This window comes from Musca autumnalis, unplaced genomic scaffold (assembly GCF_047663935.1).
Source record: "Musca autumnalis isolate F117 unplaced genomic scaffold, ASM4766393v1 scaffold_1, whole genome shotgun sequence".
NCBI classification, from domain to species: domain Eukaryota; kingdom Metazoa; phylum Arthropoda; class Insecta; order Diptera; family Muscidae; genus Musca; species Musca autumnalis.
In genome coordinates this window covers 270,908,550-270,926,918 of record NW_027411644.1, presented here as the reverse complement: position 1 = coordinate 270,926,918, position 18,369 = coordinate 270,908,550, and the positions used below count along the sequence as shown (strand labels likewise).

General features: G+C 38.3%; 2 protein-coding genes across 7 annotated transcripts in view; one reads left to right on the top strand and one right to left on the bottom strand.

The window, feature by feature from the left end:
* Positions 1 to 3,006: 3,006 nt before the first annotated feature.
* Positions 3,007 to 18,369, bottom strand: part of gw (trinucleotide repeat containing adaptor protein gawky) — a 71,524-nt gene continuing 56,161 nt past the window's right edge. For 2 of the 6 annotated variants that reach the window (XM_073961153.1, XM_073961154.1), the window contains exons 2-10: positions 10,082 to 10,998; positions 8,363 to 9,999; positions 7,917 to 8,294; positions 7,587 to 7,853; positions 5,924 to 6,114; positions 5,701 to 5,848; positions 4,993 to 5,204; positions 4,691 to 4,925; positions 3,007 to 4,611 (exon numbers count right to left, since the gene is read on the bottom strand). In XM_073961153.1, coding sequence (XP_073817254.1) covers positions 3,844 to 4,611; positions 4,691 to 4,925; positions 4,993 to 5,204; positions 5,701 to 5,848; positions 5,924 to 6,114; positions 7,587 to 7,853; positions 7,917 to 8,294; positions 8,363 to 9,999; positions 10,082 to 10,559 — 4,314 coding nt within the window. In that variant the 5' untranslated portion in view covers positions 10,560 to 10,998 and the 3' untranslated portion in view covers positions 3,007 to 3,843. Of the gene's footprint in view, positions 4,612 to 4,690; positions 4,926 to 4,992; positions 5,205 to 5,700; positions 5,849 to 5,923; positions 6,115 to 7,586; positions 7,854 to 7,916; positions 8,295 to 8,362; positions 10,000 to 10,072; positions 10,999 to 18,369 lie in introns of all 6 variants that reach the window. The other 4 variants (XM_073961151.1, XM_073961152.1, XM_073961156.1 and 1 more) reach the window with 3 other exon arrangements.
* The window catches only part of ro (transcription factor rough), a 52,428-nt gene continuing 44,964 nt past the window's right edge, over positions 10,906 to 18,369 (top strand). The window contains exon 1 of the mRNA XM_073961157.1: positions 10,906 to 11,179. Coding sequence (XP_073817258.1) covers positions 11,134 to 11,179 — 46 coding nt within the window. The 5' untranslated portion in view covers positions 10,906 to 11,133. The remainder of the gene's footprint in view (positions 11,180 to 18,369) is intronic.

Here is an 18,369-nt window from a genome sequence, read left to right as displayed (position 1 = left end):
ACACTTGCTTTCCAATAAGACCACAGCTTCGATATGCATAACATCTGGTATTTCCATTGATTTGTTGCATATTTAAGAAAGTGGGAGTGGTCGGTTCTTATTGCTAAAATATGCACCCAGGATTGGGGAAACGGAATCGTTCGTAAGTTTTATTATAGATAACCCTCTAATAATTATCTCATCACCATGTTAAATTGCAAGCTTCTTCTTTGTCTTAAACTCATATCATGCTTAAAATATCGCGCCGATCGGAATATTACTGCGATCTATAGGACAGCTACAAAGTCGAGTAAAAATTGTGGGTTTGGTCCATTTCACACCATACGATCATAACCAATATCTAATGGGGTCACTTCTGGTTGGAACCCACAAAATTTCGTGACGATCGGTCCAAAATTGAGGCCTGGAGTTTTATTACAATTGTTAATGGAAGGACGGACACACATAGCTAGATCGCTTTATCTCGTCAAGATATGAAAAAATGGCAAGGGGAGGGGGTCTACGACGAATACTTAGCGATGTTACACGATTATTGGACAAAACAAACTTATAATACCCTTTCCGAATTGTTTTGTAAAGTATAAATATTTTATTTTAAAAACGTCCGTAAGTTGTAGGAAAAGGTCGTAAATCCCTACAAAAATACAAAACTGTACAAGGAAAAGGTCGTAAGTACAAAGACATCCAATTATGTTCCAAAGCGACGGAATTTTTTCAAACAAAGTACAGGTGTTGAAGCGGAATAAATAAACGAAGAATACAGTCTTTACCACCATAATAAAATCTTTAATACAGAAAGCGCTGAAATGTTTTTTCTTCCTCCTGAAAAATTTATTGAGAGGGACTTACGACCTTTTCCGACGGAGCAGACGATATTATATATATATGGACGAAAATATTGAAACTATTCACAATATTAGTGATTCTTTTAAGGTGTGCTAATTTTGGAGGTTATTCAAATTAACAGTTATGTTTCAGTTTCTGTATTGCGTTGTATTCTTTAAGCATACTACTGAGAATATATTAGTACAAATACTTTATTAAATACAACTACTTTTGAAGGTCTTTTTAGGCAAAATAAATGTTGGTAGTGGGGTGTGCTAATTGTGTGACCAACACTGTAAGTACGAACTTCTAAAAACTAACCCCATATATCAATCCTACACTCCAATAGCAATTTTAATTCCAGCTCCAAAACCAGATTGTACCAAATTTTGTACCATTTAGTACTTTTTGTACACATAAGTACGAATTTCCAGAACCACCCTCATATCTCAATCTTACACTCCAACAGTAATCTTAATTTCAAATGTCAGGTTTTGCAGCTCTATCCGTTTACCCAAATCCAAATTGTACTAAATTTAGTACTTTTCGTACCCATAAGCACGAATTGCCAAAGTTGTCTCCATAACTCAATCCTACTCCTCAACAGTAATTTTAATTCGAAATTTCCGGATTCCACCTCTATCCATTCACCCAAATCCAAATTTAGTACCATTTAGTACTTTTCGTACACCTAAGTACGAATTTCCAAAGCTACCGCCATATCTCAATCCTACACTTCAACAGTAATCCTTATTCCAACTTTCAAGTTTCCAGCTCTATCCGTTCACCCATATCCAAATTGTACCAAATTTAGTACGTTTCGTACACATAAGTACGATTTTCCAAAACAAAACTTTTTCGTTTTCAACTGTTTCCAAAGTTCAGGTTTCCATCTCGTTTTCAAATACAAATTGTACTAAATTTAGTATCATTTAGTACTTTTCGTACGAGTGTGTATTCCCCAAACCATTTCCGTTTTTAAACAACACTTTCCAACCTTGTTTTCCATACCGATCAAAATATACAATTGGTACTAAATTTGCTAACTTTTAGTACCGCTAGACGTCGAATTTCCAAAAACCTTTTGGTACATCTTTCTAACTTTCCATCAGTGACCCTCATGCAAAATTTCAGAATTCTAGCTCTTCCCGTTTGTCTAATACAAATGGTACCATATTTAGTACCTTTTAGTACTTTTCGTGCCCTTCTAGTTCGAATTTCCAAAAACCCGGCCTTATCGCACCCCTACACGCCAACAGCAACACATACTCAAAATTTCTAGCTTCAGCGGTTTCGTCTGGACGATGATCTGTCAGTCACTCATTAACTCAGCAACTCAGTCATCACTAAGCTCTTTTATATAACAGATAAAAGGAGGCGTTTAACTTAAGCGAAAATAAATTTTGGATTCATAAAACAATACAATATTAAAAAATATTTAGATTTAAAACCCACTATTCTTCAGTTTTTAAACCGAATCCTTTAAAACAATTTGTTCCATAGGCCACATTGTTCATAACTTGACAAAATTTTCGCATTTTTTGTTCCATACGCCAAGCTGGTATCTTATCCAGCTTGGGGATCTAATGTTTTTTTCCAATATACATTCATATCTCTAGAAAGAGTATCATACCAAAAGATAATGCAAAAGGAGTGGAGTAGGGTATCACATGATCGGCCCTGTCCGACTATAGTCTTTTCTTACTTGTTTTTTTTTTTTTTTTTTGAAAATTTTCTATTTCGAAATGACTGGAAGTGACCTTAAACTACTTTCAATCGAACATTTTTCAACTTTTGTGGGGAAGGTACCGCCAAAAACTTCGTTACCGCCGTGACATGTTTTGAAGACGTTCGCCGTAATAAATGAATGAATCCACTAGGACCTTTGGTGCGTATAAGAAACGTGTACAAATGGTCAATTACAACAATCATACGCCCCGATGTACATTATAAAAAGCAAAATGAAGGAAGTATCCTTGCATCCGTATATTTTCAAACAATTGAAATTTTATATTCGTACCAAATAGCTCCTTCTCAATAACACTAATCAGAATGTTTTGTTTTTGTAGAACCATTTCAACAGCAGTTACAGTATAGGCTGAGAGGTAATTTCATTGATCGTTGGGCAAATTCAATACAATACTGAAACTATAAACTCGAAACAATTATTAACATACGATATATATTAACTCATATCCATACAATTTATTATTTAGATTAATAGATAAATATGATCAAAAGATAAAACAATTATTTACGATTTGTTTATTGTTTTAACTCAATCTCAAAATTTTTATTATTATTACTCTTTTATTTATTCCTTTTAAACGGGCAAATGAGTGAATGGAAAGGGCTCTGGGCGCGATCGCAGTATTGTTGTGTGAGTTTCTGTGTGTGTGTTTGGTTGTTTTAACGTCTATATTTTCTTTAATAATATATGTGTTTTGTGTGTGTTTCTTGATGTTTTCATTTTTTCTACATATGATTAAAAATGTACATATATCATCATTCTCAACATGATTAGAGCAGCAATATTATCCATCTGACAACGGACAGCCAGCCAGCCTGGGATGCCCAAAAGGCAATTAAAAAGAGGAAGAACAAAGTAATAAAATATAGAGAGACACTTGAACTAAAATGGACAAAATCATAATCATAAGAATGGAAGAGTAGTGTGTGAGCCGTCAACATTGTCATTCGATTCACTCATTTGTAGTTTAAAACAAACAAACAAATTAAAAGTTCGAAGAAACATACATCATTATATATTATTTTGTTTTTGTTTTTCTTTTTTTTATAATTATAATTATTATTATTATTTTTTAATGTTCGATTAATGTATATAGTTAAAAACTACTTGAGAAATCTTCTATATGGTTGTTGTTGTTTTTGTTGTTGTTGTTGTAAGCTGGAAAGTAAAAGTGGTGGTGGTCGCGGGAGTATGGTAAGAGTGGGAAGATTAGAAGAGGGAGGTGGTGGTGGTTGTTGTTGTGGCTGTTTTAAACTATTAGGCCTTATCTAGTCATCCACAATCGAACACACATATTTGGAAATTAATTCAAAATCGTCACGGCCACCAGATGGACGTGTTTGAGAATTTAGGCTTTGTTGCTGTTGCTGCTGCTGTTGGTTTGTCGTGGAACGCCATGCCTGATTGGCATTGGCATTCGATGAATTATTGGCGGCAACATTGGTATTATTTGTGGCAACATTTGCGGTATTTTGTGTATTTGCATTCGGATGAGAATTGTGATTCGATGGCTGATTACCATTTTGCCCGGAATTATTAATACCATTGTTGACCGCATTGGCGTTTGAGGAATTATTTGACGAAGTATTTGATTGAGGATTAACGTTATTACCACCGCCCGCCGACGTGGGATTTTGTGAACCTGAGGCATTGTTAACGTTATTGACATTATTGGCATTTGTATTTGAGCTGCCTCCGCCACCACCCGGATTGTTCATACCACCACCGGCATTGTTATGGCTTGAGTTTTGTCCCCCACCGCCTCCTCCTCCTTGTTGTGCATGCTGTTGTGTGGCAGTAGCATTGGTATTTTGCTGGGGCAAATGGTGTAAGATCGAATGGACTTCATTTTCGCTAGGCGATTCGGCAATAATTGTTGTATTGCCCAAAAAGCAATTGTTCAAGGTCATTTGTGCTTTACTGGCTTCTTCACGTGTGGCATATTTGCATAGGGCAATACCTTGATTTAAATACAGATGAAAAGTTTGCAATGGTCCGTGCTGCATGCACAAAGTACGTAATGTTGAGCTATCAATCTGGCGGGAAAAATATGAAAATATACGGATTTGATTACAACAGTGGGTTCTTTTGGTTTTTGGTTAATCATGAAATTACCTGCGTAGTTAAATTTTTAAGTAATAACCAATTTGAGTTCCAATTCGAATTTGTTCCCGACCAACCACCTGTTGTTCGAACGCTATTGCCGCCCGATAACCAGCCTCCAGCATTACCTGGGTTGCCCACATTTGGCATACCCACACCAGATTTGTTCGAGCCCAATCCTGGCGGTGGACCGCGTGATGTTTTACTCATTGATGACCATATTTCTTGTTGGGTCGTGTCAGACCAACTTTAAAATGTAAAGAGAAAAAAAATACCTTGTTAAGGAAATGTAGTTGCATTGAAGATCGCCGTACCTTTGGAAATTTTGATTATTGTTTGGGGGATTAAAGCTCCATGTCGATGACGTTGTTAGACCTAACGTTGGTAAATCAGTCGGTGAATTTTTGCTCGTTGCATTGGCAAAAATATCAGCATCTTTTGGCGTTGCATTTATAGCCAATGGAGATCTAGCTACACTGCCGGGAGTTATACTGGGGTCATCTTCAATACTTTTTATCTGCGAACCCTTAAATTAGATAATGTATATATACAAAATTCTCTAAAAACTAGAAAATGGAATCAATTTCGTGTCTTTCGTTAAGGAGGGAATTAGAGAGAAATAGAGAGTGAGAGGTGGGGGGAAAAGGTTGTGCTTTTCCAGTTTTGTTAAAAAACATATAATGTGGGAGGATTTCACGTGAAAGGATTTCTGGTTTTTCTTTTGAATACCACGACTTGGATTGAAACAAATTGTTCAATGTTTTCATTATGCCAGATTGAAAATATACTCTATGTTCATTAATAATTTTGAATACCAATCGTAGTAACATTTGCAGTTGTTGTTGTTTTACTTGTAGTAGTAGGCATGTAAAAGGATTATTAATAAAATTATATTGGTATGCGGTTGTTGTTTTAATAATAGTTTGTAAAGTGAATGTTGTTTTAATTGGTTTTGTTTCTGTTGTTGTTTTTGTTTGATTGATTTTTAATTCCATTTCCTGGTTTCGATGAAATATCTTTACCTTCCAGGGCTTTCCAGGCTCAAACTCCTGTACTAAATCGGTGTACGCAGTTGCAGCTGAAGGATGTCCAACTGACCAGTCTTTATTCTCACTATCATTTGTGTGGTCTGGCCAGCCATCGTTTATATTGCGCCCAGTTGACCATGTCCTTATTGAGAAAGAGCAACAATATTAATATTAAATATATCTTCCTATAGAAAAATGATTAGTTCTAATAACTTACCCATCACTTTGCAGACCCAAAGGTCCCATATTAGTTGCATTAGTTGTCGTTAAACCACCGCTACCTTGTTTGGTAGCGCCAGGTGCGCGAGAGAAATCTGTACTATCCGTTGTCATATCTTTATCTGATACTGGAAGCTTCCATTGGTTCAATCTAGACTGTTGATTGGGTGCGCCTTGATAACCAGCAGACTGAAAAGAATTAAAGAGGTGGTTATAAATAGTGGAGGGAAGACCGATATATTCCATAGTTTTGACAAAATATTACGAGGAGCAAAGGATTAGGTTAAATCGATTGATCTTTAGAAACACCATTTCCTTTGGAAAGGATCACCAGAAGCACAATTTCCTTTAGGAGGATGTTTAGAAGGGCCCTATCCTTAGAAAAACCATTTTTCATGGAAAGAAACACTCTTAACTTAGAAACACTCTTAAATTTGGAAAGGGTCCTTACAATCACACTTAACTTTGAAAAGGGTCCTTAGAAGCATTCTTTCATTAGGAATCGGTCTTTGGAAGCATCCTTTACTTTAGAAAGGTTCATTAGAAGCACCCTTTCATTCTTCATTCCATCTCCCTTTTACCATCCTTTGCTTTGGAAAGGGTCTTCAGAAGCATCCTTTCCTTTCAAAAGGTCCTTGGAAGCATCATTTCCTTAGGAAAGGATCATTAGGACCTATAAAAAGGATAATTAGAAACCCCCTTACCTTTGAAAAGTGTCCTTAGAAGCATCCTTTCCCTTAGAAAGGGTCTTTAGAAACATCCTTTTGAAAGGGTATTCAGATGCACCCTTTCCTTCTCCCTGTTCCAATTTTAAAAGAAAGACTCCCTATCCCTCATCATTACTTTGACTGATCTGTAAATGTGTGCAAATTACTTCAGATGAAGAAATTGAAACTGGAAACATTCCGAACGGTCCTCTCAGGCTGCATAGAGATAGTTGAAGGAGTGAACAACTATTTAATTGATCCTATTGTCTTCTTCGGCGCGTGAAATATGAAAATATACAACACTAACGGAAATAACGTTCCTCAAGGAATATTGAAATATGCATCTACGGCCGCACTGTTTACCACATGGGCTACGGAGATGGGAATGGCACTGAAGGCGGTGGTCGACGGTAGACCACCACTTTCGGTAGCATGTTTAAGTCGTCCTCTAATGTCACAATTATCAGCGACAAGCTGGGAAGAAAGAACGATCCTCAAGTCCCTATCCTCCAGCACTTTGTCACCTTGTTGAGATCTTATAATGTGATAGGTCGGTCTGTGGTAAGCTATCCAGAGTAATCTGTGAATGCAAGTGCAATGGAAAGTATTCAGCCCTCTCAAAAACTCTAACGGGAAAATGTGACAGGGTGAAACTTAATGTCCCCCTACGTCAGTATAATATGTATTAGTTAGGAGTCATCATATATGGTGGATAGGACACCATACCCAATTCTTTTAGGCAGAATATTTACGACTCCAACGTTGCAAGATAGATCCGACAAACTACACCTTTTCAACTGCCAGCCAACCCGACTCCAGAAGCTTTGTGTTTATTTATGTTACCTTTAAATCGCTCATATGCGGTAGTCGTTTTCTTCATTTTTTACATATCTTAACTTGTCGATTTGAATAAATTTGTAATGGAAGGCGATTTAAAAATATTTCACAACTTACTTTGTTTAAGTTCATTTCTGAGAAATTTCCCTGTAAAGCTGTCATGGAATCATGGCTTCTTAAATATTCGTTATTTGTATTATTGATATGCGCTGCAGCCGGATGTGGATTCGGTTGTAAAGCTTGCTGTTGTTTAATGTATATTGCTTGTTGTGCATTTATTTGGTTTTGTAGATTTTGTATTTGTTGCTTATATTTGGCAATGGCAAGCAGAGTATTACCATTATTTCCACTACGTGCTAACGATTGCTGGGCCCCTTGAAGATGCTGTAAGAAAAGACATGGGATTAGCTGTTTCACCGTAATCTTAATAAACTTCTTTAAACTTACCTTAATATTGCTAAGTAATTGATTAAGGAGTAAAAGTGTGGTGGGAGCCAATGGCTGATTCAATATTTGGCTGGACAAGTAGCCACTATGTACGGCCAATTGGATTTGTTGTACCAACATACGTAGCTGCTGTGTTGACGGTTGATTCGTGCCGCTTGAAACAGCGGCCGCGGCAGCATTGACAGCGGCCACATTCGAGCCTTGACCAAAAGCTACAGCAGGATTGACGGTTGGTGGCCCAGCGGCACCGACATTATGTGGACCTTGATTAAGGTACTTTTGCACTTGTAAGGGTTGCATTGCATTGAGGGCATTTAGTTGGGGATTATTGCCGCCAGCACCGACGGCACCTCCACCCATTGAGTTTAAGAGATTGTTCTGCAAGAATGAAATGAAAACAACATAAGTAAAGGAGCGTAATATTGAAAAAGTAACATCACACTTACCGGAGGGAATGACATCGCAGGTTGTGTAGCAGCTGTTGCATAACGACCAGGAAATGCGCCACCACCAGCTGTTGCAGCCGAGTTATGATCCGCATAGGAACCAAGAGTATCATCGTGACGTCTCCAATTATCCATGCCACCAGTCATACTACTAACCATCGATAGATTTGATCTTAACATTTCGGTTGCTTCATCTATATTCATATTGGCAGAGATAAGAGCGCGTTCAACGTCTTCCTTCTTGAAGCCGGCTTCCACTAGCATTCGATATTGTTTACTTTGTTTGATTAGCTCGGTGTTAATACCGCCCAAATTGACACCTGCAGCGCCAAGTTTTTGCTGCTGTTGAGCTTTACTCATTATTGAGTTGTGGGCAGCAGCGGCTGCTGACCAATCGTTTGGATTCAAATCGTTGCCATCACTGCCACCAGCTGTGCCTGCACCACCCACACTGCCCCAGCCTCCGGCTGTATTGGCATTAGGTAGTTTGGCCTGATTGGGTTTGTTCCAAGCAGATGTATTTGGTGGTTCGTTCCAAGAGTTCCCTGTTTGTCCCATGCCGCCAATTTGATTGGACTTGTCATCACCCCAGTTACCGGCACCTGTCCCACTAACACCTGAACCGGAACCGCCGACTACATTGTGATTTTCAACATCTCCCCAACCACCAGTGTTGCGGTTACCCACACCGGCCGAGGAGACATTTGAGGGACCAGCGGGATGAGACCACATGCCATTGTCCGGTTTGTGAGGACCACCCACACCGCCGGGACCGCCTATGGCCGATACCAGACGAGCGCCAGGTGGACCAACGGCACCAACGCCCATTGTGTTGTTCGGATTTCCGGGACCACCAAGACCTCCGGCACCCGTTCCAGCGCCACCAGCTCCACCCAAGCCAGACACTATACTAGCATTGGGAGCATTTTGTACACCAAGGGCATTACGCATCAAATGATTACGTGGATTGAGGGGATCCGAGACATCCTTCCAGTGTGATCCACCACCACCGATACCAACTCCACCGGGTACACGAGATTGTTGACCCCACAATGAGGTGCCGTCATCATAGTTAGGTATAGTGCGACGTTGAGGTGGCGGTGAGGGTTCTTCCCAACCGGAACCGCCAACGGGTGGCTTAGGTGCCATTGAACCAACCATATCCTTAGCTCCACCGACCACTGACTGAGGTGGGCCACCCCATTGAGAGCCAACCACATTACCAGCCGCATTCAAACCGCCAACAGTGCTAGGTCCTGCCAGACTATTGGCATTGGGCACGCCACCTACGGTGCCAGCTCCACCAACATTTGGCCCACCCACACCCATTTTATTGAGTCCAGGCATTTGGTGTTGAGCGATGGGATGATGTTGACCCCACATTTCGGAGGTGCCATTGAGACGGCCCGAAATACCACGCGGGTCACCACGTATAGGATCACGAGGATCAAGCATGCGCATATCACGCGGATCACCAGCCGATCCAGCGCGCATTGGATCACGCGGATCAACCGAACGAATATCTAATGGTCCTCCAGCTCCCATGGGTCCACCACGAGGATCACCCCAACCATTGCCAGCTCCGCCAGCACCTCCCGGTGTACCAGGCACATTTACGCCAACAGCATTCGAAGCACCTAAATGGGAGAGAGAGAAAAAAGGAGAAAATATAAAATATATTCAAAAACAAAATTGAAGACAATTTCTAACCGTTCCTACCTCCAGGTGTAACACCAGTGATAGCACCAGGAGCTGCAACACTTGATTGTACACCAGCTCCAGATACACCAACACCTACACCACCCTGGCCCCATTGTGGACCATTGGACGGACCGGCGCCACCAGCTCCGGCTGCTACTCCGGCAACTCCAACTACAGCTCCAGTTGATCCGGCCGGTCCACCCGTCCATACATTACTGGTATCGTTGCAATCATCATCTTCACCCCAGGTGCCACCCAAATTTGTCGATGGTGTATGGCCCCAGGGCGTTTTCTGTACAGGTTGTTGCGATGGCTGCCCGCCATTTCGCAAATTGGATTCCCACAAATCGGTGCCATTATTTACGGTCGGTTTCCACATGGGCGATCCCGAGGGATCTTTGTTTGTGGGCTCCGGCGAGCTTGGCACTTCCCAGTTCGTATCCTGATTGACATGCTGACAACCCCATCCATCCTGAGAAAATAGAGCTTCACGCATTGTGTGTAATTGCTCTAATTGATTTTTTGCTGCTGCAGCCGAAGTACCGCCACCTACTAAGCCGGCAATGTGATCGGCATTAGCATGACCACTATTATTACTGATGATGATGTTATTACTGTGATTACTGAAAGAATATTAATTCAATGGTGGTTGGTTGGTTGGGTTGCTGCTGCCGCTGCTGCACTGCTGCCTTCGCCGCTGCTGCTGCTACTGGTTGGATGTTGATATTGTTACCACGACTGCTGCTGCTGCTAAATTCCTTTGTTGTTGTAATTGTTATTGTTTGGTTGTTTTGATAATTGCTGCCTTTATTACTTTGTCGCACAGATTGTTTTTATTTTTGTTTAAGAGATACTGTGCTTAACGCTGCAATGTTGTCTTAGTATTGTTCTTGAGATTTGCATCGGCTTTTTCTAAAACTGTAACTTTGATCGTCCTGAAATTGTAGTAGAGAAAAAAATACAAATTATTGGTATGTTTGTGTGTGTGTGATTTAATAATATTTGGGATGTATTGCAAAGTTCAGGCAATCGCTGGAAAATTTCGTATAAATTCGACATAGATACGGTATATGCGTCTAAAATGTTTTAAAAAGACACGACGTAAAGGAAGAAAAGGTAATTATGATCATTTTACAATAATCTCCACTGTAATCCTATTACTGACGTCCAGACTTGGACAGCACAGTTTAGAGTGAAATAGTTCATGGTTTCTAATAAGGTTTTCTTGGCTCACAAGTGACATGGCAAGGTGCTATGGTAAGCACACCCGCCATGCAAACAAAATGCCCGGTTTCGATTCCTCGGTTCCAAGCCAGACAACATAACATAAACAAAACAAACAAACATTGTTCCACAACATCCCATACGGGACAAGGGAGACTTCTCTCATATCAATGAGTGCACCCCGATTCATATTTAGCTCAATGATATGGGACCTACTGTTTATCGCCGAGTCCGAACGGCGTGTCTTAAGACACCACTTGTGGAGAAGTTTTTCAAGGCTGAAATACTCAGGAAATGTCGCCAACATTACTGAGGGGTATTTTGCCACCGTTGAAAAATGTTTGATGTTGCCTGGCCGGGGAATCGAACCACCGACCTTCTGCATGCAAGGCGGGCGTGCATACCATTGCACCACGGTGGCACAACATAACATTCTGATACAAAATACCCCTCAACGTAATGTAGACGACATTTCCTGAGTATTTCGGCCATGTAAAACTTCCTTTCAAATTGTGTCTTAGGAGAGACTCTGCGAAAAAAGTAGGTCCCACATGATTGAACTAATAGGAATTGGGGGTGCACTTTCCTTCCGCGATGTTTCTGAGAATATAAGTATGAATGTAATAATGAAAACATAATAGTTTGATGTGTGGTTTAGCTGATTAAAGTACAATGGTTTTACATATAGTTGATTTATTTACGTTATAGGGGACTCACAATACTTTTTCGATATTTTGTCTTCCCTTTATATGGATATTCTTAATATTTAGCGGTTTCTCAATATAAATACAAAATGTTGTACTTTATTTCTTACACTTTCCACAACATTCCAAATTCACTCTTTTACCATAAGGCACAAAGGAACAATACTGGAGTAGCAAGTGTGATTTTTTGCATAAACCAGGATACAATTTTAATGTTGACACTGTCATAAAATACTACTACAAGGATGGAACATAATGCGAAACATTCATTCATTTGGCAATTTATGCGCCGAATCACATATTTGAAGAGGAAAGGAGCATAAACAACAAAATGAACCTGTTTTGCTATGTGAAATGTACGTGTCCAAACAAATGGACGGTGGTTGTTTGATTTACAACCATTTTAAACAATAATACAAAAAAATATTTATAACTATGTTTTTTATTAAGGAAAAAATGTTTTTGATCAAACTCTATAACAATTTTAGGACTACCGAATTGATAAAATTATTTTCCAGTATTTTTTGTCCGTCAATTTATTCTTCAAATATATTTTCTTTTCTGTTAAATTTAGAATTAAAACTGATAAAATAACATTACAGGACAGTAATTGTGAGGACGTTCTTTAAGGGAAAAACAAGTCAAATTTGCGAAATAATAGGCGTGGCTAACTAAAAAGGTTAGATATTAATAATTTTCTCTCCTTTTTCATAAACGCGTACACTGTTATAATATGAAAATTGAAGAAAACAAGTAAAAAAAGTATCAGTCGGCTTTGCTGACAGAGATATCCCCACAGCCTGTGTGAATTGAAACTTTCATCAATTGACAATATCAAATGTAATACCGGCTACGTAGATTTTGTGGCTCTTTTTGGCAGTATGAACTTGCCGACAAAAAAATATATTTGGTTTTAAGCTCAAAGGTGCTGCGGAGGATGTACTTGAAGGAATGGGCTGACCTAGTTCATTTTGGAAGTAGATCTTAGTTTGGGAGTCATTCCTTGCGATAGGAAGCATGGACGTGCCCACGAAAAACATGATATCGCTTAAATAGGATCACAAAGAGTAGCATCGGTATAATTTTCCATAGAATCTTCAAATAGATCTTAAACTGCACCTAAACAAAAATACTGACCTTTTGTGTGTGTGGTACCCAAAGGAAAATACCGATTTGGTCCATTTCTGAATTAAAACTACATTTGGACAAAATATAAGGAGATCCAAAGATTGCACGGTTGCTCCATACAATACCAGCACGTACCATTTTATTGACATTGTTTAACCCTTGGCGGGAGGTACCGGAAGTTGCGCACCGATAGTGCCCATCTTCGAACATAAACAAAGTTTGAAAATATATTACGAGATCCAAATTTTGAACCGAATAGGCAGATCCGTTCGACAGTTATTGGCGCTTCAACCATTACATATGGTGCCATAGGGGCTTTTACAGCTTTCGCGCTATTTCCTCAGTAAGTATAGACTTGTCACTGAAACAATTTGTACCGTTGTTGTTACAATACCAATTTGTTACAATAAAGATCAAAGCGATTCAAGAGCAGGTCTTAAACTGCATTTTTCCGAAATTTTGTGTGGGAGTTACCCTAAGGAGAGGACCGATAGAGTCCATATTGGAATCTAATCTATGTTTGGTAGAAATATAACGAAGTTCAAAGTATGTATCAAATCTGTTACAGTCTTCGAGATTTATCGTGCGCTCCAACCACTACACATGGTGTCATAGCGGATTTTTACAGCTTCGAGCTATTTTCTCAGGTAGTATGGACTTGCCCCTGAGAAAACTTGTACCGTCGTAATGGGGGCAGCTAATACAAGTTGTTACAACAAAAATCAAAGCGATTCGAAAGCAGGTCCTAAACTGAACCGAAATTTTGTGTGGAAGGTATCCGAAGTAGTGGACCGATAGAGTCCATATTGGAATCCATCTATATCTGGTAGAAATTTCACGATGTGTAAAGTATGGACCAAACCGGTTACTCCCTATCGTGCGCACAATTTTTCCGAATATTTTCGAACTTTTGTGGGGGAGGTACCCGAAGGAGTGGACCGATACGACCCATCTTCGAACTTAAACTATGTTTGGACGAAATATTACGAAAGTCAAATTTTGAACCGAATCGGTTAAATCGTTTGAGAGTTAACGTGTGCTCCAGTCAGCTAGAAATACAGACGGACGGACATGGCTAAATCAACTCCATCGGACCCAGAAGCAATTATGTTTTAAACAATTCGCAAAAGATAAAAGCAAATAACTTGTTTTAGAGGCCGACGTAACCGTTGTTTTATGACAACAATCAAAACGATAGTCTGACTAACGATTGTTTGCTAGCTATACTCATACGACCAAAATGTGCATCATAGAAATAATGGTTTAAGACCCCAAATATGTTTGGACGAAACCCTTTTTAGACAATTTGATGTTGATTTACAATGTCCGTCCGTTGGTTTGGCTGCAGCGCACGATAAATCTCAAACGGATCAACGAATTCGATGTACAATTTGGGCATCGTGATATTTTGTCCAAACTTAGTTTAAGTTCGAAGATGGACAATATCGATCCAACCCTAGCCCACAAAAGTTCAAAACTTTTTCCCTAAAATTGTGCGCACGATAACTCTTGATCGAAGGCATTAATCGATTTGGTCCATACTTTGCACATCATAATATTTCTACGAGACACTCCTTCGGAAATTTCTCGATTTTTTGAAATCAATTGAATTTGCTGCCCCCGTTACGAAGGTACATGTTTTTTTTTCAGAGGCAAGTCCAATTTGGGGGAGGTGGTAGTTTTTAGTGGGTCCGATTTTTTGGTGGGAGTGGTCTAGTTTATTTGGGGTGGGGTAAGTTTTTGTTTGGCGGTGGGGACGGGGCAAGTTATCCTCTCAACTTCCTCGAATTCGAAAAGAGTTTCACTGGCTAGTGAAATTCGAGCGAATTCGAGCGAGTATTCGGAGCTCTGCCTATGTATGATACCATTCGTAGTGAGTGGATGGAGCGCATGATAACTCTCAAACGGATCAGCCGATTAGGTCAAAAATTTTGTCCTTCGGTCCTTCGTAATATTTTGTCCAAACTTTGTTTTAGTTCGAAGAAGGGATATATCCTCCACTCCTTCCGGTGCCTCCTCCTCAAGAACGTAGTATTTTGTGCATACTTAGTACTTAGGTACCTCCCTCCTTCCCTCACAAAAGATAATAATTCGGATAATTTTGGTTTCCGGATTACCGTGTTGTCCGGATCAACGAGTGTCCGGATTATGGAGACTATACTGTAACTGGGCAGCTGCACCAGTGTGAATACTATTTAAGCCTGTCTGATAGGCTCGTTGTTCTAGAGGTTAGGGGTTCGTACTTTAGGACCTCTCTCTCTGGATAAGGAAATTATTTCCCGGCGTGCCTATGTAAAGCAAAGTTTGGGTCAATGTCTGTTTGGGTCAATGTTCTTTCGGTAGTTATCACCAGCCACATAAGTTGGTCACCGTTGGATTTCAAAGCTTTTGGGATGTTATAAGCCCTTAAATTTTGATCTTTTGGGTCATTATGTCAAGAAGCATAGACTCGACCACGAAAATAAATTATATTATATATTATAGAAGGACCACAAGTCGTACCATCGGTGAAAATTTCAAAAAAAAATCTTCGATCAGACCTTAAGCATAACGTTTTTAACGTTTGCGGCGGAGGTACCCGAAGGAATTATCCGATATAGACCTTCATGGAATTTGATGTACCAATTTCAGCCAATTGTGATACTCAATCCGTAAGTTATCATCCTCGCCAGTCACTTTTGGGCCATTCTCTTGGGATGTATGTGGATTTGCCGCAAAAAAAAAAACAACATAGTATCATTGTAATCAGGACAACAATGACTACCTTCGGCAACAATTCCAAAACGATCTTAGAACAGCCATTAAATTGACCTTCAGCATCACTATAAATAAGATTATATATTTTTTAAATATGACCTATTATGGTCCATATTTTGTTTGACATGCCTCCCATATATTCCATAAATTCTAATTCTTATTGGGGAACAGCTGCAATGCAGAGCCATGTATCACATTATCCCACATTTCATATGGTTTTAGTTGATAATCTTGTCGTTTGAGATCCCCTCGACAGAAAAGTTAAAACAAAAATATGAAACGTCCACTCAAAAATGGTATTGTAGCCAAGAAATGGGTAAATATCCGAAGGGGAACCCTTCCTTCCTCCTACAAACAGAAAATTACCACAAGTAAAATTATCTAATTATTTCAGTTATTATTATTTTTTTGTTACTTTATTAATTGTAAGTACAAAATAAGCCGAATTTTCAAATTTATTTTTATCACCTCCATCCAAACTTCATAATACAAGAAACACAACTTTTCCCACCTCCCCAATAACAACCCAAAAAAAAAAACAGCAACACATTATTGGTCCAACTCCAATTTCTCTCAGTGTGGTTTATATTACCACTTGTTTGTGGTGGTGGTGACACGCGCTAGGGGTTGTTTTACCCACACCATAAACATGCCGCTAGCCAATAGGAATACGATTTACAACAAGGATACTTTTTCATGGGAATAACAGGACTCGTCGTACTCTCTTTCGGCATATGAAATGTTATACAACATTGCACAAACACACATACCGACATCCATAGACATTTAAAAGACACTATGAAACTACCACAACTTGTGTTATATAAAATTCCTCCTCCCCCACTCAAAGTTCCACTATGTTTATTCCTACTGGAATGAAATTCATTGGCTGTTGAGTTTTTGTTTAATATTTTATGGCGTTCTTTTATTTTTTGGGATGTTTCTTTTCTTTCATCATAATTTGACGAATGCATGAAATTGGATGTGTATTTTTGTCAGAATTACAGTACAAATTGAAAGTTTGCAGCATGTTTTGCGAAAATCTCGATTGACTTCAATTGTTGAAAATCAAGGAGATTGGGAAGATCAACTTTTTTAAATAACTTGGATATAACGCAAGTGAAGACCAAGATCCCGATAAATAATAGTGGATAGGAAAACAAATAAAAATTGAAGAGAATATGTAAAAATATTGTTGGTCTGTTTTTGACACGCTGCATAGTAATTCAAAATTCAATTATTTGTCATCATATGGAATTTTATATTTAAAAAAAAAATTAATTTCTGCAGAAACAAATACTTATTTCTCGGAAACCTTTAATGATTCAATTGGGGTTCGATTTTTTTGTTGATTAGGTAGGATTGTTGCCTTTAAGGGCAAAAAAATTACTATAAAGTATTAATGAATTACTATAAATAAAATATGTCAAAAGATACAGAATTTTGGTCAGGAAAAAAGGATGGCTATAAAAAGGGTAGAAGTAGATAATTTACGTTATTTGTATAGAGGGAATATAACGCCATTATATTTAGAAAGTGGATAATTTTTTTTTAGATTATTTGAATAACGTGGATAATTTATTTACATTATTTGGATAACACTGATAATTTATTGACATTATTTGGATAACGTGGATAATTTATCGTAAAAAATATTTATTTGGGATAACGTAGATAATTTATTTACGATGTTGGGATAACGTAAATATTTTTTACGATACTGGGATAACAAGGATAATTTATTTACAATGTAATTTATATTATGGATAATTTATTTACGATATTGGGATAACGAGGATAGCTTTTTACGATATTGCGGTAACATGGATAATTTATTTTCGACGTTTCGATAAAGTGTATTATTTATTAACGATATTGAAAGCACGTGGAAAATTTATTTACGATGTTGGGATAACATGGATAATTTCTTCATCATACTGGAATATCGTGGATAATTTATTTACATTATTTGAATTGAATTTATTTACATTATTTGGGTAACGTGGATAATTTATTAACGATATTGGGATAACGTGGGTAATCTATTTGCGTTAATTATGTAATGTAGATAATTTATTAACTATATTGGTATAACGTGGATGATTTATTTGCGGTAATTCGATAAAGTGGATAATTTATTTGCGTTAATTAGATAACGTGGATAATTTATTTACGATATTAGGACAACGTGGATAATTAATTTACGATATTAGGATAACGTGGATAATTTATTTACGATATTAGGACAACGTGGATAATGTATTTGATTTAATTAGATGTGGATAATTTATTTGGTTAATTAGATAAAGTGGATAATTTACGATATTGGAATAACGAGGATAATTTATTTACGATATAGTAATAACCTGGATAATTTGTTTACGATATAGGAATAAGGTGGATAATTTATTTACGATATAGGAATAACGTGTATAATTTATTTACGATATAAAAATAAAGTGGATAATTTATTTACGGTATAGGAATAACGTG